This window comes from Solea solea, chromosome 1, assembly GCF_958295425.1.
Source record: "Solea solea chromosome 1, fSolSol10.1, whole genome shotgun sequence".
NCBI classification, from domain to species: domain Eukaryota; kingdom Metazoa; phylum Chordata; class Actinopteri; order Pleuronectiformes; family Soleidae; genus Solea; species Solea solea.
The window spans coordinates 4,072,429-4,098,074 of NC_081134.1; the positions used below are offsets into that span (position 1 = coordinate 4,072,429).

Genomic DNA, 25,646 nt, shown 5'->3' on the forward strand with positions numbered 1-25,646 from the left:
TTTGAAAACCACTGGTTTTAGATAATATTGTGATTGTTATTTTAAAGATGTGCAAGTCGACATTATCAAGTTTTTAAGTAACTAAAAACAAAAAATGTTCTACATAAATTCAATATCTACTGTACATTATTTACAGTAGTGGTGTCTGTATTACTGCAATTAAGCAATACTGTCCGGTTAAAATATTGTATTTAACTGTAACTTTAATGGAGTTGTGCCCTTCTACATATACAGTGTAAGTATTACAGAAAAGGTAATAAGAAGGTTACTTTTTTGTAACTTTTTTTGCACTCTTGTCATGATTCTTCATCAGAATTGGATTGTGACAGTTTGTCATCTTTAAAAAGTCAGCCCTTATGTTTGTAAAACATTGATTAATAGGTTTAAGGGGTTAAAATTATTTTTACTAGTCACGTATATTGTGTTTTTTCTTTACCTGCTCCAGGTGGCCGTTTATGCTCGACAGGAGCTGAACATCCGCATCACAGCAAACTTCTTGTTGGCTCTGGCTGCCAATCAGCCCACCACGAAGCCTCATGTCCGCAGATATTTCAGTGCCGCTGTGCAGCTGCCCTCTGATTGGCTAGAAATAGTCAGAATCTATAGCACGGTGAGTGTCAATGAGTGCCTACCCTATGATGAAGTCTTAAAGTTTCAAAGTTTTGTCTAAACACTGCGGTTGTGTGTCCAGTGCTTCAGCCACTCATTGCCAATGTGCCTGAAGAAAGCATTGGCTGACAAGTTCAAGGAGTTCAGCGAGTATCAGCTGGCGAAATACAACACACGCAAACACCGCTGCAAACACAGACCCAAAACCCGCAAAGGAAAGGTACACAAGAATTCCCATTGTTCTGTTTTATCTCCTCATGCAGTTTTTAAGTCTACATTTGATCACCTTTTCATTGTTTCAACATTGTTTCCTTTCTTCCTGTTGCAGCAGCTCTCATTAGTTTTAAACTTTCTCTTTACAATTTTGCCTTTTAACTTTCTCTTTCTGTAGTATTTTTCTATAATTTTCATACTACCTGGTATTTATTATGCCTGCTTACTATTGATCGCCTGTCGTCTTTACTGTCTGCTGTTGTAACACTGCACATTTCCACCTAAAACAGGGATATCTTATCTTAAAATATATGACAACTAAATAAGTGACAACATTTGAAGCAATATCAGTTGAATTCACACAATTCTGATTAAGGTTCTCAGCACGACTCTCTTCATGTTTTCAGAAACCAACCGATGAGCAGCTCAGAGAGTGGGCAGTCAAGCTCAGATCAGATGCAACTCTCCTCAAGAAATTTGTAAGTCAATACAGTCTCCTTTTGTGTCGTGAAATATTATTATTTATTTTATTTTTTTCAAGATTGGTGGCGTTGCCTTGGTTAATTTTAGTTCACCATTTCCTCTGTGGTTCTGCCATAGTTTTAATAACACTTTTATTGTGTGTGTGTGTGTGTGTGTGTGTGTGTGTGTGTGTCTGTGCAGATGCAGCTGGAGGGAAAAAAAGCGGTGGTGGTGGTGGATAAAAAGCAGAGTGACTTCAATTTGAAGAAGATGATCAAGAGGCTTCACATTAAAGAACCAGCTGAACATGTTATGGCCATTTTGGGAAAAAAGTAAGACACACACACACACACACACACAGGCATGCGTGCATATTTTTGGAAAAATGGTGGAAACTTGCAAAGATAAATAATAATCTCTTGATGAATTAAATAATAATTGATTATTGTTAAGAAAATGGCTTATTAAGAAATGGCTAAACTAAATCTGTCTTTCTCTTCTGTCATATTATACTGTATCTTGGGGAAGTTTTTTTCTACATCTTCTAGGTACCTAAATCTTATAGAAATCAAAAAATAATTTCTGATCATATGGTGGGATAACGGACATGTTACTACGACGCCATATTGATCTAGTTTCAACCTTCTTGCTCTCCTTAAGCATTTTATTCATTTATTTTCTGTATTTCTGTATTTGCTCTGCTTCCATCTTAAAACGTGACATGCTTTGCGTTTGTCTCAGGTATCCTGCTGACCTGAAGGCGTACAACCACAGTGGGATGAGGGGTGCATGGGACAGGGAGCGAGCCGGGCAGCGGATGAAACTCAAACAGCCAGAGACGTGGGAGCGCCTGCTCAGTCTGGAGGGCAACAAGGCCGCCACCTGGGAGAAACTCATCGGTCTGTAAACAGGCACTTCCTGTTCGGCTGTGCAATATACACATAACCTTGCCAGAAAACCGAGTGACTCTATTACCAGCACCAAGGGCATAATGATGAGAAAAAAAGGTTTTGTCAGTGCCTATGTGTAAGACCAAAAAAAATGGCCATACTTTTTTTTTCAGAGATTAAGGAAACATGATAAATTACAATGGTGCAGCCAGTTACTCATGTTAATGTTTATGATTATGATTGGTGTTTTGGTCTGTTGCATCACACCACCAACCATTTAGTAATCCCAGTTTACTGGCAACACATTCACTTTCATCTTTGGGTCTGAAATGCCGAACGTTACCAACCCTAACAAGCTTGACTCCCTCCCTCACTCAGAAATGATGAATCTACTGTTGTGGCACAACAGACACATTTTCAATTCCTGCCTAATACTGACCTGACAAAATGAACCAAAGTGGTTTGATGATATCTGGTGTATCTGTATGGGTATCCGTGTTTTAAAAAAAAAAAACTTTGGCAACCATGTTCTACAATGTTTTGAAATTGGATTGCAGTAACCATTTTAACTGCTAAAGAACATAAAAAAAACCTCATACACACAATAACAGACCTATAAATATTCAAATGCAAATCTGTTAATGGTGACACATATTGACAAATGATGTCTCTGCTGCACAGACAACAAGTCTCTGCCATTCATGGCCATGCTGAGGAACCTGAGGAACATGATCTCACAGGGCATCAGTGAGGCTCATCATAGGAAGATTCTCAGCAGACTGACCAATAAGGTGAGCTGTAGCACAGCACGCACTAAAGCCAATAAAGGGTCAATAAAACAGCCATTCACACTTACGATCACACCCAGAGTTTGTAATTAAACTATATAGCTAGTATTAACATCCTGCGCATAACATAATGATTAGATTTATAAAATCACTGAACATTTTCCTGAGGAGGTTAAAGAGATCGTGAAGTCTTTTACAAAGTAGTGTTTCTGATGTATTTACAGAAAGCCATCGTTCAGAGCCGACAGTTTCCCTTCAGATTTCTTGCTGCCTACAAAGCCACCATGGAGCTTCAACCTTTTGGTGAGGTTTATCAACATTAATGGCTGAAAGTCATGTTAAATAAAATCCTGAGCTGGTTAGTCAAAGAGGCTTTGGTTCATAGCATGTCTTTAAAGCAGTACTGGGCCGATGAATGTTGATGTTCACATTTAAACTTCTTTTCACCACCTTGGCCTGTAGCCGCCACGTCACAGACGGCAGTTCCCTCTGTGACAAAAATCCTGGCGGGAATCCTGAAGGGGATTCCCAGGTCCAAGCGTAACAGGTGTCTGGACTGGGAGAAGACCAACAGAAGCCGGCTGAAGGTTACACTCGGCGTGCCATTCATCTATCAAAAATACAAGGCCAGGAAAGCCCAGTTCACCAAGGCCAAGTAAGAGTGTTTTATTTTTATTTTCTTATATTTTATAAATTTTACTCACAGTGATCTGGATTTCTGTGGTTGTTGTTGTTTTTTTACATTCATTCATTTGTTGTATAATTACAAAACCCATTTACAAAAAAAGGTGGGACGCTTTCTCAATATGCAGAAAAAAAACACAAATATGTAATTTGTTGAATTAGTTTCACCTTTATTTAACACATTTAAAGCTTCAACATGCTCAAAACAGTTTACAAGACTGAAAAGGTGATACACATTATGTTGTTTTCTCAGGTTTACAATGAGCAGGTTAATTGGTAACAAGTGAGGTTGCGTATTACAGCAGCATCCAAAGCAAAGATGGTTCGTGTTTCACTATTTGGTGACAAACTTTTGTGAAAGAATTGTCCGTTCAAAGACACTCGGTCATCATCTACAATTCATAACGTTGTGAGAAGTTAAGGGATTTAGGGGGAAATCTCAAGAAAGTGCCAGTTTTACTTTTTTTAATTATGAGGAATATGTCGAGTAATTTGCTTTTTTCTGTGGATCCAGTCAGAGGCTGTACACCACTGATCTCTTGCAACGTTACCTCAAAGCTCTGGAGACAGCGGTTCAGATCTCCTGCCATTACAACGTGCCCCCACTCCCTGGACGAACCGTTATACTCCTCTCCAGCTACATGCTACGTTACAATATTGGGAATGCTGCCCCGAAAGTTGATTTCTGTCTCCCGCCGGACCCTGAGCAAAAAGATGAAGAGGAGAATAAGAAAGAGGAGGAGGTAGAAGAGGCGAAGGATGACGATTGGGAGGACCAGGAGGAGGATGAGGAGAAGGAAGAGGCGGAAGAAGAGGAGGAGGCGGAGGAGGCGGAGGAAGAGGAGGAAGCACAGAAGGTCTCATTTACAAGAAGGAAGAAAAAGGAGGAGGAGGAGGAGAAGTCCAAGACCACTCCCTCTGTAAAGGCCTGTTTTATTCCAGATTGGCAGTAACAACAATGAAAGCCAAAAAACTAACCCCTCTCTCGCTCTCTCTCCCTCTCCCTCTCTCTCTCCCTCTCTCCCCCTCCCCCTCTCCCTCTCCTTCTCCCACAGCTGATGGAGGTGGCAGTTCTGCTCTCTTTGATGATCAAGAACAGTGCCGAGGACTCCCAGCTCTACTTACTTAATGACGAACATGTTGAAGAAGTAAAGCTGAAGTCTGATGTCCTTTTGGAAAATGTTAGAATTGTCATGAAGCAAATAGAGGTCAGGATTTCACTTTTTTTTTTTAACATTTAATGAAAAGTCTCTTTGTCTGTCTGTCTATCTATCGAGCTATTGATCTATCTATCTGTCCACCGTATATAGTGGCAACTGGTTGTGACATCACTCATAAGTATTTGAACTCTCATTTTGAGGCCTCCAGAATCAGGATTTGACGAGCGCTTATCGTACAATACCTGCTGTCATTCACACTGATGTCCACTCATACCTGCTGTACTTTATCTGCTAGTTAACTCGAAGTGGGAATGTTTTTTACAAATTTACAAATTTTTTGACATCACGTTCTATAGAAGCAGACCTGACACTAGTGATTGAGGCTTATAACTCTTCAGAAAAATGTTTAGTAATTTTGTGCTAAATCAAATTAAAAGTTGATCCATTTTTACCATAGATACAATATATTTTGCTATTTGTCTTAGGGGAGAACCCAACCCAACTATGTCAATCTTTTTATACACAATATATGATCTGTCCGTCAGTGATAGATACTGTAGATGAATATGTTGCAATATGTCTGTTAATTCAGTATTTCCTTTATTAATGAGCATTTCTCTTCCACAGTCACGTGAGCAGGTGGCATACAGTGACAGAAAGGATGATTGTCTTCCGAAAATATTAAGCGAGAACAAGGTTTGTACTTTAATAATCGTTTGTTCCATAAAATGTTGAAAAATGTTGGCCAGTGTTTTTCAAACCTCTAAACAATGATGTTCTCAAATGTCTTGTTTTCTCCATAAACCCATAAATATATATTTATTTATTTTTTATGATTTTTTTTGTCATGTGGAGAAAAGAATACAGAAAATATTCACTTCTAAGAAGCTGGCAACATTTAGAGAACTGATTAATCAATCATAAAATCTGAACGTTGGCAGTTCTGAAAGCAGTTGAAATACACCAACAACCACGCAATGCTCAAAGTCACTTACTTGCCTCAGATCGACAACATCATCGTCGTGGGTACAGGCTGGGACCGTTATGTCAACTACACCGTCAACTGCTACAGGAAAGAAAGAAACAACAAAGCCCTCTTTGTGAAAATGTTATTAGAGGGGTAACGTATAATTTTTCTTCTATATTTTCTTTTCTTTGCTACATGTACCGACATCTCCCAGAAGCCAACACCAATAACAGTAGCTTGACAGTAACTGAACAAAATGTGCTGAAAATTAGACTCTGAATGTTTCCTGAAGATTGATATTGTCACCACAGATTGCCACTTTTAACTTGCACAAGTGAGCACCAAAAGCCGCATTATTAAGATATAAAAGACAAAAGATGAATTATCTCTAATGAATATTGGGCAATTTAATTCAAAACCTTTTATGACTTAAATGAATATGGGCCACATCCTCATGGACACCAGCACCACTGCTGAAAAACATCCATAATAACCGTTAACTTAAAATATTTTCTGTTACTTTTCCAGTTCTTATCATATTTCTAATGCATCTACTGTGGTGTTGACTAGTTCCAGGTACGATGACAGCGTTTATGACAGGAACACTGTGGCGATAATGGGCTTCAGTGAGCAAATCCTGAGGTAAAGCATCTTGTTAATATCTTGTTTTCTTCCTAAAGTTGATTTGCATGTAATGAATGTGAAATATATTGTCAATCTGAATATGATATATTCATAAGTGTAGGAATTTATTTCATTTATTTATTTCCTTTCTGAATGTGAGATTGGAAGATCATCTCCAATTAGTGAGCCTTAGAGGCTTAGTTACTCAGGATGTGTAATAAGTTACTGATTACTCTTTTAAAATGTAATAATATTGGTTTTTTGTCACATTTGAATGGACATGTTACATTATAATATTACTGTCATCAAAAGGAGATGAACAACATGTTTTTCTTTTGGAACTGAATCTATTTTATTAAAAGAAAAATTGCTGTCTATAAGTAAGTATTTATTTTGTGATTGTGTCACCAGGTTTGTGGCAGAACGGGGATCTTCAAGGCTTTTGGATCATGTGGAGCATTTGGACAAACTATATAAGGTCCCACCACCTGCAGGAGCAAAAAGTCCTCACACCACAAACAGTGTTGTCCCAATACCAGCCAGCCCCAAGTTGAGGTAATTTTTCCCCTGCATTTTCTAAAACACCATAGAAACTTGTGTTCAGATCTTCTTCTGAGTAATTACAAAAATATTCTAGAACCTATGAACGAGCTGGGATTAGACTTTTGTTTCTATTTTTTCAGTAACTTATCTGTTGCATATTGTAAAGTTTTTTTCTAGAGGTGACTGGATTCAGGAAATTTAGATTCATGTTTTGTTGTAACAGCAGCCACAGTCATGATCGCTATTAGTTGTGCAGCCCTTCTGAACATGCAGGATTATTTTTACAAGCAGAATCTACCTGTGAAACTTTTATAATGCTTCTTTGTATTTCCAGCCATAGTCCAACTGTCTGCATCCATCTCACTTTACTAGCACTATGTAGCTGCTGTGCTTTCACCTTGCCTCCATGACTCGTGATGTGAAATGCATCAGTCTCTTACTGTGCAGTGTGGCAATATTGCAGGGAAAGACAAAAACAAGACACCAGTTCTCTTTATGCATTCAATTGTTTAAATAGAGAGAGCTATTCACAGTAAACAACAATTAAATGATACAGTCGTTCTGCTACTTTGTCATTGTGATTGTAATTTTTATTTCTGATGTTGATGAAGCACATAAATACAATAATCGAGCATAAAACAACCAAATTTGTCCTCCTTCACCAGGTGGCGGTGTGTGCGTGTGTTTATCTCCTCCACCTTCAGAGACATGCACGCCGAGCGCGACATCTTGGTGCGGAGTGTCTTCCCAGAGCTCCGGCGTCGGGCTGCATCGCACTGCCTGTACCTGCAGGAAGTGGAGCTGCGCTGGGGTGTGACGGAGGAGGAGTCAGGGCGAGCCACAGAGCTGTGCCTGTCAGAGGTGTGTCGTTGCCAGATGATGGTGGCAATCCTGGGGGAGAGGTATGGCCTGGTGTCTTCCACACCGGTCCTCCCTGACCTGCCGCAGTACAAATGGGTAAGAGCAGAAGTGATGAAATAAAAAGAAAAAGAATATGTACAGCATTTAATTTGTCATTAAATGCTTGCTTACTGCTGTTAATGTAGAACAGCAGTAACATGGCAAGTTTTTTTTTTTTTTCTCAAAGATAATCACAGAAGTTCAATAGTTAATCAATTGTCAATTTTATCACGCATGTGGCATACAAATAATCTTACATAATTTTACACATTAAATGAAGGGAATAATTGTGCTTTTCTTCTGTGTGCAGCTAAAATCGGCCCCAGCAGGTCTGTCCATGACAGAGATGGAGATCCGTCAGTTTGAGGCTCTTTTCCCGGATACATTTAACCAGCGAATGCTCTGCTTCTTCAGAGATCCAGATATCACCACGTACGTATAGTCATTCATCACATTTCCTACTGATTTTTCTCTTCACAGTTTACATGACTGTGTATTTTGTATCCTCATTGAATTTTTCTCCACCATGTCTCAGGTCAGTTCCAGTGGCTTGGAGATCGGACTTTGCACCTGAATCCCAGGGGGCTGAGGCTAAAATGGCCTCTTTGAAAAGTAGGATCAGAGAAAGTGATGTCAAGGTCACTGAAAAGTGAGTCCTGTCAGTGATAATATCACTATAGCAGTTCAAAAAACTTCTACCACCAATCAATCAATATGTCTGTCTCTGTGTCTCAGTTACTCATGCAAGTGGGGTGGTGTTGTGGAAGGAAAACCATATCTGAAAAACCTGGAGGACTTTGGTAAAGCTGTGCTGGAAGATCTGTGGGTCGCAGTCATGAAACAGTTTGTGGAAGTTAGTTAATTTTAGTTCCTTTCCAAACCCAAATAATCTTAATGAAACCAGTAAAATTACAAGAATCCAGTTTTATGTACTTATGTACTATTTTAAGTGTAATTTCAAATCAACAAGGGCAGTCATTTCATCATTTTCCTTATCTGGCAGGAGGACGACGAGGCTGAGGATGCAGCAGATGTGACTGAGCAGGAGGTGCACCAGGGAGCACTGCAGAGGCAGTTCTTTGGCAGAGGGAAGCTACTAACCGCAGCTGTAGAGATGGTGGAGCAGGTCCAGACGAAAGGAGGGCTGATGATTGTGGAGGGAGGACCTGGAGAAGGAAAAACTGTGTTCATGGTAAATGTGTAAAAGACCCAGCCGCTTGAGGGAATCCTTTTAAATAAGTCACAAACATTCACTTGGACTCATCTGTAGGGATGTCCCGATTGCGATGATCCTCTGTTTTATTGGAATCTTCAGTTTTCACCATTCTGACATACTGGACACTTTTACACACTTTTACACTTTAGTAAAAATAAACTCTTCCAAAACATTTACAGCGTTTGTCTGCACACAGGCTGCCCTCGCAGACGCCCTCAGGACTGGAGTCGAGTCCAGGAATAAACTCGCCTGTGATGTCATCTCCTACTCAACAGCTGCCAGCCAATCAGCACGCTCTGTTGAGAACCTTCTGCGCTGCCTCATTCAGTGGTTCAGGAAATTTAAAGATACTGAGCAGCAGTTGCCTCTTCCCCACTCCTACAAGTGATTAGATGTTTAATTTTCTTCAAAACAGTTGAGATGAGTAAGCCGTTGCAATATCGTTGGCGATCACGTATGATTTTGCTTTTCCCAGAGATTTGCTGTCAGAATTTCATTCTGTGTTGAGCGACGTGAAGAGAAACAAACCTCTGCTACTGATCATTGATGGGGTGGATGAAGTCCGAGACGACGGAGGTCAAGTTAGTTCTGACTGGATACCAGAGCAACTTACAAAGGTGAGTCAAATGGATAGTTACATTATTAAATTCTGTGTTGATACAAAAGCAGTTCTGTGTTAAAAGTACTTTCTCTCTTTCCTGTCAGAGTGTGTGTTTGGTCGTAAGCGTCGCGTCTAAAGCTGCTCTTTTGCAAACCCTGGCCAAGAAGCGAAACACCTTCCTGTTTTCTCTGGGACAGCTCACTGTGCCAGACCGCAAGAAGATAGTTCAGAGGGGACTGGACACCTTTGGGAAGAAGCTCAGTGACTCTGCTTTCAACAACCAGGTTCTCCCCAGAAACAGTTTAGTGTGTGTATTAAAGCTATTGTTTTAGTTTTCCCTCTAAATTTATGCTCTGTTTGTGCAGCTCCAAACCCTGATCATGAAGAAAGGAGCAGGGAGTCCTCTCTACCTGCACTTGGCCTGTGAGGACCTCAAGAACTTTGCTTCCTTTGATAAGGTCTGCCTTCTCTTAGTCTAGAGACTTCTACATATTCTAAATATTCTTTTTCATTACACATTTATATTTAATCCCCAATCTTAACCAGTAAACAGCTAACCCTAAACTTAAACTAACCACAATTCAAATCTTAACTCAACCAGTTCCTCAGAAATGAGGTTCCGACTCATTAGAACCATTAGAACCCCATAGGGACTACTGGTGCAGACAAGGTCAGTATTTATGCTTGTGGCTAGTACCTGTGATTTAAGACTTTTACCCTCTTAATGTCTCAGTTGAAGGAAACTGTGCAAGGTTTACCTCCGTCTCTGAGCCAGCTGGTGCAGCACAGCCTGGACAGACTCTGCTCTCAACACAGAGGCATGCTGGGACTCCGCTGGGCCCTGGCAGCTCTCACTGTCAGCCCCAATGGTAAGACAACTTAAATCAGGGAGATATATATTATACATTGTTGCATAGCTGCCTTTGAGAACTCATGTTCTGTTCTTGATGCACAGGCCTGAGGGAGAGAGACTTGTACTCTGTCCTGAACACGTGCAATTACCTGTCCTCATGTGGCGAGCAGGTGTCATGGCAGGAAGTGCTTCAACTGTCCAGGAAGCCCAAAGGACGCGTCCCCATGGCAACCTTCACCCTTATGGTGCAGAGTTTACAAAGGTGCTTGCGTGAGAGTGTGTGTGTGTGTGTGTGCATGCGCAGCAGCTTCCTAAAGTTATGCGTTAAATAGAAACAGTGATGCTGCGAGCTGTACAGAAGTACATATTTTTTAATGTATTTTTTAGTATATTTTCAAAGCTAAACCCTTGGGAAAACATAATTGGGATACAGCAGATGTGATTGCCCCTGGTTTTCATCAGGAGGAAATCATAATAACAGAACATGTGTGTGGGTTAATCACATGCGTAATTGCTTTAATGTGTTATTATCACTTCTAAATCTATTTGATTTGCTTCCTGCAGTCTGATCGATCCGTCTCATTGCTACAAAATTGATGACTGGCTGGTTCTAACAAACCCTGTGGTGAAACAGGCCTTTGAAGAATTTCTCCTCCCAAAAGAAAGCAGCAGGACCAAAGCTCACCGCGCACTGGCTGGTAAATGAAACCCTCTTTGTTTCTTATGAATAAACTTAAGTATAAGTCACTGCAGTGGTTCGCCCGATATTGTGCCTCTTTTCACAGCTCACCTGTGGACGCTCGCTGACCCCCAAGGAACAGAGACCTTCTTTCACACTGAGACCAACGCCATTATGCACCTGCCTTTAAGCCTGGTTTGTCACCATTCATTTATGCCTACCACACCCTTGCTCTCAATGACACCTCAGAAGCCTTGGCATATGTTAGCCAGGATGTATCGGTTGCCTTTTACAAAATGTAGACTATTTCCAGCTTTTCCAGACACATATACCCAGCTTTAAATATTAGTTGATGCTTTTGCATCAAATAAAGTTTCACTGGGTCAGAATAAGTGGCATCCAATGGTGAGAGAGTGAATTGGAAAAATGCAGGTCAACTATGGTGGCCATCACATTTTAGAAAGTGTGTAATTTTACACCGTTAGCATCTGCTTCAAAATGTGACGTGTGCTTCAGCTGATTTGTCTGTTTAGGTTGCTGTGGAAACACCCCGTTAAAGTACATATAAACAGCTCATTCTAAGCTTCCAACTAAAGTGTTTGTCAATAGTCTGTCAATAAAGTCTCCTAAATGTTACACACTAGACCTTTAAAGTAATTCAGATATGATTCTTTGATGAAGCAGTACACATTGTTTTTTCATTAATGGGCTTTTTTTAAAACCTGTGGCACAGCATACATTAAGTGAAGAAGTCCAGTCACTGATAAAAGTTAGATTTTAACTTTTGCATGTATTTGGATTTGATCAGATTCAAAGTGGTCAGACGGATGCTCTCTATTCCCTGCTGTCCAACTACTACTTCCTGTATGCTTATGTGCACCAAGGCCTCCTGCACCACCTCCTGGAAACCTACAGCCTGCACTGTAAGTATGCATAATGATAAATGTGGCACATATACTATTGATAATTTGGGTGATTTTTTTTTAAATGCTAATATTCTTAAATGCCAATTTTCTTCTTTTGTTTGAAATGTTGCTTCTCCTGCAGATAAGATTCGCAAGTCTTCAACCTCCTGTGAGTTCACATTGCATTTTACCCAAATATTCCTGTCAAAATGTGTTTTAGTCCTCATTCACATTTCACCCTCTCTTCACCCTCTCAGCTGACTTGGAGGGTCGTGTAGGGGACTGCTGGAGTTTTCTGCTACGCCATTCTGCGCTGCTCTCTTCCTACCCTGCTCTTTTCATCCAGCAGGCCTTCAACGAGCCTCCAGGCACCACTGCTCACACTTGGGCAAAAGGCCTGGTGGGAAAAGGAGGCATCAGGGTAGTGGAGTGGCTGAACAAAGATAAGACTGTTGCAGAGCCCAGGTAAGCAGATTAGAGCTGTAATCGAATAGAGCTTTTAATTTTATTTGTCATTAACACATCAGTGTTCTTGTGTGTTTCACTGCAGTGAGCTTGTGTCGACCTTCTCCTCTGAACCGACCTGTGTGGTCATGAGTGCAGACGGGGAGCTGATGGTGGTTGGTACTGGAGAGGGAACGCTGCATGTCATCAACACGCAGACGGGAAAGGTGTGAACACAGATTCACTTCAGGGTTTTATGTGTCATATGGGAAGAACACATTCTTAAAAATGGTTGGTGAATGTGGCCCAGTGGGTTCCTCTAATCTTAAATCCAGCTGATCATTAACCAAAATTATATTTTATACACCCTGAGAAAGATTCCCAGCACGCAAACACACTAATATCAATATGTGATGTTTTAAATTAATGTCAACTTTCTCCTGCCCGTGAGCAGATGGTGAAGTCGCTGGAGAGCAGCTGCGATGGCATCTCGAGCGGCATCTTTCTGAAGGATGGACATCTCGCCACGACGTCCTTTGATGGACGTATAGAGATGTGGGACGTCAGTAGTGGCTGCAGGTGGGAGGATCCAAGAACTACACCTTAGACTGTCCAACATTCTGGTTCTTCTTTAGATACAAAAGAGGTCACTGATGCTTTAACAAAGTGATGTTTATTTTGCAGGACTGCTCTCATTGAGGGCCATAATAACACAATAACAGCGAGTGATGTCACTGCAGACGATAAGCACCTTGCAACTGTGTCTCTGGACTTCACGCTGAAAGTTGGTCCCAAACAAATCATATAAAAAATTTTGTTCGTTGTATACTTGAATTTCACTGCTAATTTTGTCAGTTAGTGGCCTTTTTAAGTCACATTTATTGTATGTGATTACAATGTATGTGAAAAGTATATTGCTTTAAAGAGAATATAGAGAAGGCAAACAAAGCAGAAATTATGATATTTATGGAAAACTAGTCTTATAATGGAGATGTGAATATCTGCTGTTATGAAATTGTGCCATCAACTGTTTTTTTTGGGGGGGTTTTATCCATCCTGGTTGATGTTTTGTGATATTTCTGCTCATCAGGTCTGGTCATCGGCTAAAGGTCAAGAGGTGGCTTCTCTGCCCAGCTCCAGTCCTCTGAACTGTGTGACCTTTGATCCCGAGGGTCGGCTGCTGGTTGCTGGGTGCTGGAATGGGGAGGTGATCGTGTGGAACTGGCTCCAGAATAAAACTCAATCTGTGAGTCACAGCGAAGAGAGAAATGCTGTGTGTTGTGTGTATAAGGAGCTGAAGCCAGCTTGATCTAATTATTTCAAATTAAAGGTGTGAAAAGAAGTATAATATATGCCCAAATCCCCTTTAAATGTCATTATTTTTTAACTGTGTTATAGGACTTGGTAGTAGTTAGTAAATACTATCAAATAGAAATTCCACAAATAGGACAAATATTTCTGTAAAATCTAATGTAATGCACCTAAAGTTCAGATTTGATTGACACAAACATCTTAATTTATCCTCTAGGAACTCTGTAGTGTTTTAAAAAGTGCACAGTGAAGACAGACACTAAAATATATAGAGTAAAGAAAAATTTATAAATAAAAGAGTAACAAGGCCAAAGCCCAAGGTTTACTTTTGATTATCCCAAAAAGAAAATGAAAAACTCCCCCATAAATTATACTTTTTTTAAATATCCATTGTCTTAAAATGTTAATGTGCTGTAAAAGATTCCTAATAACCCTTTTTGTTTATAAGTATATGGTCTATATTTGTTTTGTAATGAGTATTTTTATTAATTATGAATCACGCTCCTGTTTCCACAGCCCCTGTCTGGTCACCAGCACTCAGTGCGTAGTCTCTCCTTCTCCTCCTCCTCCTCTTCCATGCTCTGCTCCGGCTCCATATCTGGAGAGGTGCGGGTGTGGTCGGTGCCCACCTCCACCTGTGTCGGATGTTTCCAGGCTCACCTTGGAGCCACTGAAGTCCTCACCTTCCTGGATGGAGGAGCCATGCTGCTCAGCGCCGGCTCAGATCACACTGTGAGTCTGAACCTGGATCATAATAATATATTTACTTTACTGACATAATTACTGCTGAACCAGAAAGAAACTACAGATCCTACAGCCAAGCAGTGTCACATGCTAAAATAAGGATTACATTTATAGACAAAGGGTATCACAACATGTCATCTCCTGATGGCTGTGGTTTCTTAGTGTTTTTTTCTTGTTTTCCTATGAAACAGCTCCAGCTCTGGTCAGGAGGACTCGGTCGCTCCATCACTGAGTTAAGAAGTGATCAAGTAAGTTGTTGCTCTTTCATCCAAACCCCGACCTGCTTTTTACATTCATGTCACGTAGCTGATCACCATGACACAGGCATTTCATTACCACTGTTTTGCTTCGGGGTGATACACGTTTTAAAACATCATTAGTGAGCAGCCAGAGAGTGAAGAAAAAAAAAGGTTATTAAGGATTTTGAAGAATGGATGTCCAGTGAAAGCTTTGTCCTAATATCAATTTGTGTTATTCAGTGTGACCAGGAGCCTCCTCTGAAGAAACTGAAGACTGAAAACTCTGTCCCTGCTGCACTGTGCGTGGCTGTGAATGGACACATTGCTGCTGTGGGATACCACGGCAAAGGCATTAAAGTCTTTAACCTCGACTCAGGTGATTTTGCACTGTTGAGTGTTATAAATAACCATGTTTGTGAAAATTCCTGGAAGGCACTGATTTGCAAATGCTAGGTCAAAAAAAGTGGAGGAATGGCTTTTAAAAAATTTTTATTTGTAGCTACCATAGACTATATATAAACATGGACATAGTAGTTCAGTTGAAAAATTAACTCATTGTGAAGCCTGGACTGGACAATACCAGTCGTCAGTCACACAGGTGTCCCCTCATTATTTTCCTCTAAACGGAAACAACATTTACAAAAGTGACATCATGTTCTATTGAAGAAAACCTGAATACATACATCAATATCAACGTCACATACATTCATTTTTATATCCAGTCTATGGTAGCTACAGTCGCATAATATTGAAGCAAAAAAGTACCGTCCAGACTGAATAATATGCCATGATTTAAGATACTGTCACTGACCTTTGTTTGAATTTTATTTTACACTTTTTAATAACACATGTCTGTATTTGCTAACTTACTTTAATTCTGTATTTGAAAATCACTTCAAGACAAATGTTGTAAAAGGGTTTTGGTAAATACATGTCTTTATTTATTTTCTTTATTAATGGAACAGAGTAGTGTCAAAATTAGATTTTCTACACAGATATACTAAGGATGTTACATTGATTGACCATAATTCATCATATTTCAATTCAGGTAAGCTGATTTGGGCCTCCACGGTCATGGATTTGTCCATCCTCTGCATGTTGTGGGTCGTCTTGGATGCAGAGCAGACCGAACCTGAGCTGCTGGTGTCTGGAGGAAGCGACAAATGCCTGAGAGTGTGGAAGAAAGAAATAGGAGCGGACGGGGAGATGAGCGGCCTGAAAATGTTGGGAATGTTTTCGGCGCAATCAGGGGTCATCCTTGCTCTGGCTCAAAACTCCACTTACCTGGCTACAGCTTCAGGTGGGAGTTCCATACAGTCACAGAACAAAAGTGTTTTTTTTATTTGTTTCAAGGCTACATGATAGATTTCTCAGGTGCCACATTTTTAGTCATATTTTGTTGTTTGCACCTCTCTGTTTCTCAGACAACTTCACCATTGCTTTGTGGTTTTTGAGCAACTTGGCTGACGACCCCTGTGTTGAGCCTTACGCACTGCTGAGAGGCCACGAAGGCGGAGTCACATGTCTGTCTTTCAGCCCTGACGGTGGACAACTGCTCTCTGGTGGAAAAGATCAGGTAGAATGAATCAATACACACACACACACATAAACTTGTTTTATATCTTAGTGATGCCACATCATTGATATAGTCCATTCTCTAGCCCCTTACCCTAAACTTAACCATCACAACTAATGCCTTATTTCCACCGGCTGTACTCGCCTCGCCACGGTGCGGTTTAAGTAGCGTTTCCACTAGCATAGTACCTGGTACCAGGTACTATTTTTAGTACCTGCTCAGTGGAGGTTCCAAAAGCGTGCTGAGTAGATACTATGCGATGATTGGTCAGACTGCTGGCCACTGATTGGTCAAAGTGCCGTCACAGGAAGAGACGTCCCACACACAAATCAAGCCGAACAGTGGCGAACTGTAGATCAGTTATAACTACTTAACAATCCTAAACACGTGGTTTAATCTCCAACAACTACCAGGAGTTACACTGAAAACAACTGCTTTACATGTCACTAGTCACTCCATGTTGAGTTGGTACTTTTTTTTTTGTCGTGGAGATGCAACCTAAACCGTGCCATTAAGGGGGCGACGCGAGTAGAGCCGGTGGAAATACGGCATAAGTGCCTAACCTTAATCCTAAAACCAGGTCTTAACCCTGAAAAACCCCATTTAAGTTTTCTGACCCCACAAAGATATAAATATAATTAATAATAATAATAAGTAATATTATTATTTATTTGAAAGTGGAATGTGTGTCCTCGTGTGTTTGTTTCAGGCCCTGATGGTTTGGGACATAAAAGCGTCTCCTCCGGTTCTTATCAAGTCACTCCTTCACTCTCACAGAGACTGGATCACAGGCTGTGTTTGGACTCCAGACTGTGTGGTAATGACTCTTCGTTTTATTTCCACATGTGTCATGAGGAACTGTAAATACCCCAAGTTAGAGGTTACATTATGATATGACCTAAGAGACATTTCCAATAATTTGTCTACTTCTGTCTCTTCCAGATTAGCTCCTCAAACGATGGCAGGCTTTGTTTCTGGGATCTGCAGGCAGGCCAACAGCTCCGGGAAATCGCCTGGACGAGTCCTCTTACTTCAGTCAGCTGTCTGGTGAGAAAATTCACTAAAGAAAAATAAACATATCTTATTTACTTCTCATCACAAAGCTCTTTTTTGCAATATCTGATGTATTGGTAGTATTGGTATTGGTCATTTAGCATTGGTTAACTTTTCAGGTTTTGTGTTTTAGGGAAATGAGATGGTTTCATCTCAAGGGATAAATTACAAATAAATAAAATGAAAAAACATCTTTTTTTCTTTATAAAGGAATTTGTGTGCTCACTTGCTATTGTGTTGTTTCTGTGTGCAGGAGCAGTTTGTGGTTTCCGGCTGTGCAGAAGGAGCACTGCATGTGTGGAACTGGAAAACTAGCACAGAAATCTGCCACATTCCTGCTCATAAACAGCGTATACACCACTGCTCTGTCCTCACTAGCACAAGTAAATCTGTTTTCTATTTGCTTCTCTTTTCCTCTCTCACACTCAGGGCCAGCCCGAGGCATAAGCAAACTAACTAATTAAGCCACCAGGGGGCCCCCAATCGAATGGGGTTTTTTTTTGTTTGGTTGTTTTTTTTAAACATATTAAATAACTTAAAGTGACATGATTGAATGAATGAATTGTATTATTTTTCAATTTAACTTCAGTAAACCACACTTAGTGCTTCACTTTGAATATGAAAGTTTAAAATAAATCTGTGATCTCAGTGCCCTCTAAGGTTAAAAGGTGTCTGGTTTGGTGTAAATAGCGACTATATTAATACAGGGGTCTACCAAGGGCCAGAAGTCTAGAAGGGGAGCCCCAAAACATTTTTGGCATGTGAGCAAGGATGGATTATTGAACAGGCCCCAAGAGGTCAAGGGGCCCTGAAGCCAAAGCCCACGTTACTACGTCAATATGCCCAAGCCACTACCTCAATACTTCAAAAGGCTATGAAGGAAATCACATCTACCAAATTCAGAATTTTATGGGGAGGGCCCCCAGACCCCCCTTCCTGTTTGCCCCCACTCTTGAACAAATCGGGTGGTCCTCATGCATCTGTGTCCAGGGGGACAATAGTTCACTATCCGTCTGCATTAATACAATTGATAATGTAACATTATAGTGTGACATCAAGCACAGGAGACTCCGCGTGGTGGGAGGGGGGCCCCCCAAATCAAATTTGGGGGGCACTGCTCACACTGTTCGGGTGCATTGAGTCATTAAGCCTTGTTTGATGTTAATCTACTTTTTTCAAAATACTTGGTTTTCAGATAAAAACATAGAGGTAAACCCAGAGGAAATGACTGTCGTGACCGCATCTGATGACAGCACGGTGCAGCTCTGGAAACCACTGCAGGTCTGTCGGTCCAACTACAATCAGTTCATTCAAATATGTCTCTCATTTTAGAGTACAACATATTTTTGTTTGTTTTTTTGCAAGCTCCAGTTAGGTGGCTCTTTGTTTACTCACACATGTTCTGGTCAAGATCTGATCACAAGATTTAGATTTACAGATTTTTTTTTTTTACTGCAGCACTCATACATGTATTTATTTGTAGCTTCTGCCACTGATCATCACAATATTTTTTTTTGTAATGATTGAAATCTTATGTCATGTTACAGCAGTGTGAGAAGAGTTTTGATTGACTCAGACAACGTTTTTCTCTCAGGCAGACACAGACTGACACACATACGCAAACATGTTGACAACAGTGTAATTGAATAAAGGACAGGGAAAGCCAAATCCAATCATATGTGGTCACAGTGGACGTATTGGGATGCGCTTTACTGTCAGATGTGAACATTCATACTGTCCAATGGCGATCCAATCACTGAGGACGATTTTTAATGCCAGGTCTGAATGGGGCCTTGGACTTCTTGTCAAGGAGTGGACATTGTAATACATTTTCAGCTTTTTGTCTGCTCTCCAACACCCTTTGTTGTGTACATACAGATGCAGCACTTCAGCACCTTCCACGGTCACAGCGGTGCGATTCATGGAGTTGTTCGCAAGGCAGGCGTCTCAGAATTCCTCACGGTCTCTGAAGACTGCTCGTTGCGACGCTGGACATGGACGAAAAGTAATGCCACTGTATCTTCGTGTAATAGATAAAAATAGATACACACAACTGTATTGTGTGGTGTTGTGATGTTTGTTTAGAAAACTCTTTTGTTTTGTCTTGTCAGAGAGTCCTGTCAGTGGCTCAGACCATGTCACAGCTCTCTGCTTCTCTCAGAAAGATGAATTGTGTCTTGCTGGTTATTCATCTGGTCTGCTGGAGTTGTGGCAGTACAACACACTGGTTTGCCGCAAGCAGGTGAGGAAAGGCACAAAAGACAAAAAAAACAAAAACAGTGCGAGTATGAGTTTGCTTTTTGTTTGTGTAATCGGGGTTCCTGTGGATCCTTAAAAAGCTGTAAAAAAACAAGGCCTTAAATGGTATTAGAATTTCCTGAATAATTGTCAAGTCTTACAAATTCTAATTGAAAATGTCAAAATAATTGGCAACTTATTTTTTTAAACGGTCTTATGGCCATGGTTCTCAAACTGTGTCTCCACCTCAACTCTGCCCCTGGACAACTCAAATCTTAACAATAATTCCAAGATGCATTTAAAGGGCTCAGAAACTCTTGAATTTAATTTGTCTTAACCTTAAGGAGCCATGGTAATTACACTGTGTGTGTGTGTGTGTGTCAGGCCTCAGACAACAGCATCGCAGCGATCTGCTCCATGCCTCACAACCAGTTTGCCGTCAGCTACATGAAAGGTAACGTTGATGTTTGGAAGCTGGTGAGGAATCAACAAAATGGCACTGGAAGGTAAAAAGAACTCTTCTAAACAATCACTATGTTCGAAAATGAAGAATAAATAAATGAACTGTAATATGCATTAGAAAATAAAATAACTATGAAAAATGTTAGTTGTGTACTTCTCAGATACACTATAATATATTGTAATAAGAAAATGTTGTACATCTAATTGCATGAAATTTGAAATTTGGAATTTGTCATATGAAATGTCTTTAGTCCTAAATTTTATTTAGTTGACACTTGTCCCTCTAATATATTTATAATTGTATAATTAAAATGTAGAACTAAAACTCACAGTGGAATTGAAAATTTCAAATTCAGATTATTTGCCTTGCAATCTGTGCATTCATGTGGTGCTCTAATTTAATCCAGGTATTTCTGCTTTTATTAATTTGTTGACATCCACTTAATGTTTTTACTCTAATTTTCTAATGAATCATCCCATTATGTAATGTCCATGTCAAATAAAGAAACACATCATTGGACTTAACTTTAAAGTATTTTCCTTTTGCTAAATGATTTTCTCCAGCTCAGGACATCAACAGTAAAGTAGAAGACCACTGATCCTCAGTGAATCAGTTTAATCAGTATGATAACCCGCACTAACCTTCTTTATTCTGTGTTTCTGTCGTCATCAGTCTGGTGAAGGTTACCACGCACGATTTGCAGGAAACACTGGTCAAACTCTTCTTCTGCTCCGGTCTGATCGGAGTGGACCAAAAGTCGCTGATACTTAACCTTGAAAATAGATCGCTCAATTCATACAAGTAAGACCCTTTACAGTTATTTTTAAGGCTTTATCTAGGGTTTTAAGAAATCTGTGCTGAAAATGATTAAATCTGGATACTGGATCAGGGCTGACCTGGGCATTTTTGTTTTTCCTTATCAGAGATCAGCAGTCACCCCGATCAGTTATGTCAGTGTCATTTATTTAATTTTAAAACTTTGATCAGCTCTGGTACGCTCTCTTCTCACAGACCTGATCAGGTACACACACAGTCTGATTTCCATGACGTCAGATGACATTGTTTTGATTTACATTCATTTTGTGGAGACTTAATCTGACCGTAACCATAATTACTACTGGCCTAATCCCAAACTTAAAACATGTCTTCACCTAAAAATTTAGTAATTTACATTATATGGACTTGGTTTTTGTCCCAAAAAGGAAGACAAGACCCCATAATGTCACTGACAACAGATTTAGGTCCCCACAACATCAGTAATACCTTAACTCAGAAATGAGGTTCGGGTTCATTAGGACCAGGTGGTCCTGACAAGGTCAGTATTTATGCCAGAAAAGGCCCCTAAGAAGGTGGCTTTATGCTGAAATTTGCTGACTTTTTCACTCAACTTCAACAAGACTGGTCAGTGTTTAAACATTATGAATATAAACACTTCTGTATCAAACCATGTGCTCACCAAACATATAGATATGTCCATGTGATGTTTTAAATGTAAGTGCTAAAAATTTAAATTAACTTTTAAAATTGTTTCTTTGCAGCTGGTACAGCGCAGTTCGACCTTTGACTTTGATTTGCAATGACGAGAAAAGTGTGTGGCTCGTTGGCGAAGGAGATCGAGACGTTCACGTTGGCTTCATTGTGAGTTTTATCGAGTCTAACTCATATCCTCAATATCATTTATTTATATTAAAGGTATATTAAATTGTTGCTGCTTTAGTGCTTTTAATGTGTTATTGCCTTTGTTGTTTTGTTATTTATTGTACCACCATCAATGCACAGCTGGAGTCCAAGACAAATATGGGACAATAAAGTATCTTAAATTGAATTGTACAGTATGCAAAATTTAGCAGAGCTTTTTGGTGCAATTGCATGTTGCAGCTAAATATCCCTAACTGGCACTTTTCCATAATTTGGTCTTGGCAGGATTTTTCTTGCTCATGAGTGATGGTATCTGGTACTTTTTTAGTGCCTGTTGTGGCGAGGTTCCAAGCGAGCCAAGCCGATACTATGCATGACGTCGTCACACTGCCGTCCAATGTCCGACCCAAGAATCAACGAACAATGCTCAGTTAAAAAGACTTCACAAATCCTGAAAACTTGCGTCAATATCCAACTTTTAGCACGGAAATGTCTAAAATGTCAATATTCATCAGAGGAGTCTGGTGTATTTAATGACAGCACTGCTGAAAGCCTGCGATCGAAAGTGGCGAGCCGTATCACAACCCATGCCGCTGTATTTCAGTCCAGTGACTGTGTCAGACGGAGTCTGTGCTCCAGTCATGCAGGAAGAACTGTACAAATCTTTTTAATTAACTGATTCTAATGATTGAGTTACACTGGAAACAACTGCTTTACAAGTCACTAGTCACTAGTTTGTGTGTGTCGTGTGTAAAATGTATTCACAACAGTTTCATGCAGCCGTGCTGTTTTGATCCCGCCCATGTTGAGGAGCTACTATATTGTAATGCCAAAGTATGCCAGGACTATGTAGTGGAAAAGCGCTATAAGTAGCCCTCAAAGATGTTTCAGATGTTTTTAGTTTGTCCACTGTGGGCTATTGTAAAAACATGGAGGTCCAAAATGGTGGCTTCTCTTGTGAGCTGACTCAAACTGATAATTTCACTCCTATCATGCTGCCATCACCTATTAAAGTCAGTAGAAAACATCTCTGAAGAAATGAGGATAAAGAAGTGAAGAAAATAGAATTAGTTTTGAGAATATAAATACACTGTTTATTGTCAACTTTTTTTTTTAGTAAAAATTAATGCTAATATATACATATGTCCTCTTTTTCCTCAGTTTGTCATGAACCCTAAGGTTTCTCTCAGTTCAGCTTTCACCCAGATGAACCTAAATAGTGAGGAGGAGGAGGTGGAGGAGGAGGAGGACGAAGAGGAGGAGGAGGAGGAGAAGAAGAAGAAGAAGAAGAAGCAGAAGAAGAAGAAGAAGAATGCGATCTCCATAACAGCTGCAACGGTGGATGGAGGTACAAAATACAAAAATCAAAATAGAAAAAAAAGAAAAAGAAACCATATCCGCAAATTAAAAAAGCCAGATTTTTATTTATTTTTCTTTGTAATGTGATTGTCTGATGGTTTGAATGTTCTTTCAGAGTTTGTGGTGTGGGGAGACATGAGGGGTAACATGTGGTTCCGTCAGACGTCAGAGGGTTCGTCATCATCATGTAAATCGGTAAGAGACAGAAAATAAGAGTTTAGTGCATATTTTTATACAGCAGTTGTGCAAAAATAACCATTTTATTCAGCTACCTAATTCCTCTATACCAGGGGTCACCAACCTTTTTGAGACCGAGAGCTACCTGAAGGGTAGAGAATAATATGGAGGGCTACCATATTAACATTTTATGCAATTTACCATTTAAATGATAAATATTATGCATTTAATTGCATACACATTAAATCCAGTGCTTACTCCTAATGATTATCACAGTTTTTATAAACAATATCAGGACATTTTACTCAGTGATCATATGGATACATGCAAGTGAGGTGAAGTGAAATGAGCCCACGGGCACCTCGTTGGCTGCTCGCGGGCACCACGTTGGTGACCACTGCTCTATACATTACATAAATAAATAGTTTTACACCTTCATTTATATGACAGTTATGATTTATAAAATATAAAATATAATGCACTGTTTATTAGGGCTAGGGTGAGAGATCGATACAGTGAAATATTGCTTTTAGAGATACCAAGTATTGGTTTTCTTTTAAGCATATAAATCAAAAGATATTCAGTATTGTGGCAGCTTTATTTTGTATGTTTTTGTCAATGATTCTGATGATGTTTTCGTCCTCACAGGCTCACAGTGACAAGATCAGTGTTCTCAGACTCACCAGCAGCACCATCATCTCAGCTTCTGTTGACAGGACGGTGAAGCTGTGGGACAGAATCACCAAGAAACAGGTCGGTCTTTTATACACCTGATGCATAAATCTGTTTATAAAGATAGTGTCTTTTGTGAAAATCTTTGAGATTTTGTCAGTAAAATACTGACACCATCCATCCCCCTCTGAAGTAATATTTTAAACATTTGATTTGTTTCTTTCAACAACTTTTTCCTCTTTGTGTGTCTCACTGTCTTCGTCTTCCCCCTGCAGGTGGGGATGTTTGTGTGTGGAGGTCCTGTCCTGGTTTTGGAGGTGAATCCAGAAAAACCTACTGAACTTGTTTGTGCTGACGGGCAGGGAAAGCTGTACTTTCTCTCCTGGAAGGAATAATTTGGGGAAAAGAAAGGAGGCTTCTTTGTTGCACTACATCTAAATATGAAGGGAAACTTTTGGTTCAATGGTGGTGGATGTGCAATAAAATACAAGTTATAACACATTATATGGAAATATTTACATCACATACAAGTGTATAATCTATGTTATAGTTGCACTGCTGAGTTATGCCATGCTGCTACGTGCCTTTAATTTGGATGAATTAAAACTTGCTAATGTAACAAGCAAGTATAAAAAATGACAAGCATAAAAGTCATGTTATTTTCATTTATTGATTAAAAAATAGGAATGTGGGATATGAATAATTTGAAGTGGCATTTAATTATTAATTATGAATTGTAAGTTCTTTGACAATAAAGTAATTGCACTTGACACTTCACTGTTTGGTTTGATATTTATTATACAAGAAAATCTAGTGAAACCTGAACATGTTGTGGAATCTTTTGTGTAAATGAAAATGAAAAATTTTGTGAGTTGACATGTTTAATGGTAGCAGTAGATTGACCCACCACCAACCTGCTAATGGTAGCAGTGAACCATGAATGACAGTCTGTTAAAACTGCTTATCACCTAATGCCTTTACAACTCTGACCTAAGAGATAATGAATCACAGTAAAACGTGTTGAGTAAACAAAAGTGCTTTACACTGAATTTGGCTTATAAATCAATACCAATACAAATGTATGAAGAAAAATTCAGTGCATGTTTTTTCCATTGACCAAGTTAATAGATATGTGTTAAAGGCGACATAGAATGCTTGTATCACACATATATGTTAGTTATGGAGGTCTACTTACATATATTAACTTGTTTTCATGATTAAAAACCTCCTAATCGCTGCAAACGAGCCGATCAAAATATCTCCTCGCTGACGCTCTCGTCAGCCGCGCTGTTGCAGACCAAACAGTTGCTGTGATTGGCCAGCCAACGAGAGCTTTCCTACTGTCCTGTGATTGGCCAGGTACCTGGAAGTGACGTAATAGATAGGCCAGCGCTCAGATACACAGCTCCCCCTCTGGCACGGTGGATGCTCTGCATCTCAGCAGCTACAACGAGACTAGTTCTTCTTCTTCTTCTGCGGTTGAATGTACGCAACCGGATGTGCCCGGACTAGTGCCCGCACCGGGAGGCGCTACGGTGGTGAGGATTTCTGATGACGACATCAAATTAAGGAAGTGTCGATCCGCTTCGCAGAGCCCAGGAAAACAATACAACACTATTTTCTCAGCAGTGGCTGAAC

At 39.9% G+C, this 25,646-nt stretch overlaps 1 protein-coding gene across 1 annotated transcript in view; it reads left to right on the forward strand.

Moving 5' to 3' along the window:
* The window catches only part of tep1 (telomerase-associated protein 1), a 28,058-nt gene extending 3,278 nt beyond the window's left edge, over positions 1–24,780 (forward strand). The window contains exons 5-56 of the mRNA XM_058631000.1: positions 446–610; positions 692–829; positions 1,230–1,301; positions 1,486–1,616; positions 2,026–2,183; positions 2,856–2,965; positions 3,187–3,265; positions 3,425–3,617; positions 4,161–4,566; positions 4,702–4,854; positions 5,434–5,502; positions 5,811–5,926; positions 6,344–6,415; positions 6,809–6,952; positions 7,606–7,897; positions 8,151–8,272; positions 8,376–8,489; positions 8,576–8,693; positions 8,844–9,032; positions 9,253–9,440; positions 9,532–9,673; positions 9,762–9,941; positions 10,023–10,115; positions 10,391–10,526; positions 10,613–10,772; positions 11,075–11,208; positions 11,296–11,384; positions 11,998–12,112; positions 12,237–12,263; positions 12,352–12,559; positions 12,645–12,765; positions 12,993–13,117; positions 13,223–13,322; positions 13,629–13,784; positions 14,366–14,581; positions 14,785–14,841; positions 15,073–15,208; positions 15,881–16,132; positions 16,257–16,408; positions 17,118–17,225; positions 17,351–17,455; positions 17,715–17,844; positions 18,657–18,742; positions 19,340–19,466; positions 19,573–19,703; positions 20,084–20,205; positions 20,835–20,963; positions 21,701–21,800; positions 22,962–23,148; positions 23,275–23,354; positions 23,985–24,089; positions 24,284–24,780. Coding sequence (XP_058486983.1) covers positions 446–610; positions 692–829; positions 1,230–1,301; positions 1,486–1,616; positions 2,026–2,183; positions 2,856–2,965; positions 3,187–3,265; positions 3,425–3,617; positions 4,161–4,566; positions 4,702–4,854; positions 5,434–5,502; positions 5,811–5,926; positions 6,344–6,415; positions 6,809–6,952; positions 7,606–7,897; positions 8,151–8,272; positions 8,376–8,489; positions 8,576–8,693; positions 8,844–9,032; positions 9,253–9,440; positions 9,532–9,673; positions 9,762–9,941; positions 10,023–10,115; positions 10,391–10,526; positions 10,613–10,772; positions 11,075–11,208; positions 11,296–11,384; positions 11,998–12,112; positions 12,237–12,263; positions 12,352–12,559; positions 12,645–12,765; positions 12,993–13,117; positions 13,223–13,322; positions 13,629–13,784; positions 14,366–14,581; positions 14,785–14,841; positions 15,073–15,208; positions 15,881–16,132; positions 16,257–16,408; positions 17,118–17,225; positions 17,351–17,455; positions 17,715–17,844; positions 18,657–18,742; positions 19,340–19,466; positions 19,573–19,703; positions 20,084–20,205; positions 20,835–20,963; positions 21,701–21,800; positions 22,962–23,148; positions 23,275–23,354; positions 23,985–24,089; positions 24,284–24,403 — 7,158 coding nt within the window. The 3' untranslated portion in view covers positions 24,404–24,780. The remainder of the gene's footprint in view (positions 1–445; positions 611–691; positions 830–1,229; positions 1,302–1,485; positions 1,617–2,025; positions 2,184–2,855; positions 2,966–3,186; positions 3,266–3,424; positions 3,618–4,160; positions 4,567–4,701; positions 4,855–5,433; positions 5,503–5,810; positions 5,927–6,343; positions 6,416–6,808; positions 6,953–7,605; positions 7,898–8,150; positions 8,273–8,375; positions 8,490–8,575; positions 8,694–8,843; positions 9,033–9,252; positions 9,441–9,531; positions 9,674–9,761; positions 9,942–10,022; positions 10,116–10,390; positions 10,527–10,612; positions 10,773–11,074; positions 11,209–11,295; positions 11,385–11,997; positions 12,113–12,236; positions 12,264–12,351; positions 12,560–12,644; positions 12,766–12,992; positions 13,118–13,222; positions 13,323–13,628; positions 13,785–14,365; positions 14,582–14,784; positions 14,842–15,072; positions 15,209–15,880; positions 16,133–16,256; positions 16,409–17,117; positions 17,226–17,350; positions 17,456–17,714; positions 17,845–18,656; positions 18,743–19,339; positions 19,467–19,572; positions 19,704–20,083; positions 20,206–20,834; positions 20,964–21,700; positions 21,801–22,961; positions 23,149–23,274; positions 23,355–23,984; positions 24,090–24,283) is intronic.
* The last annotated feature ends 866 nt before the right edge of the window (positions 24,781–25,646 follow it).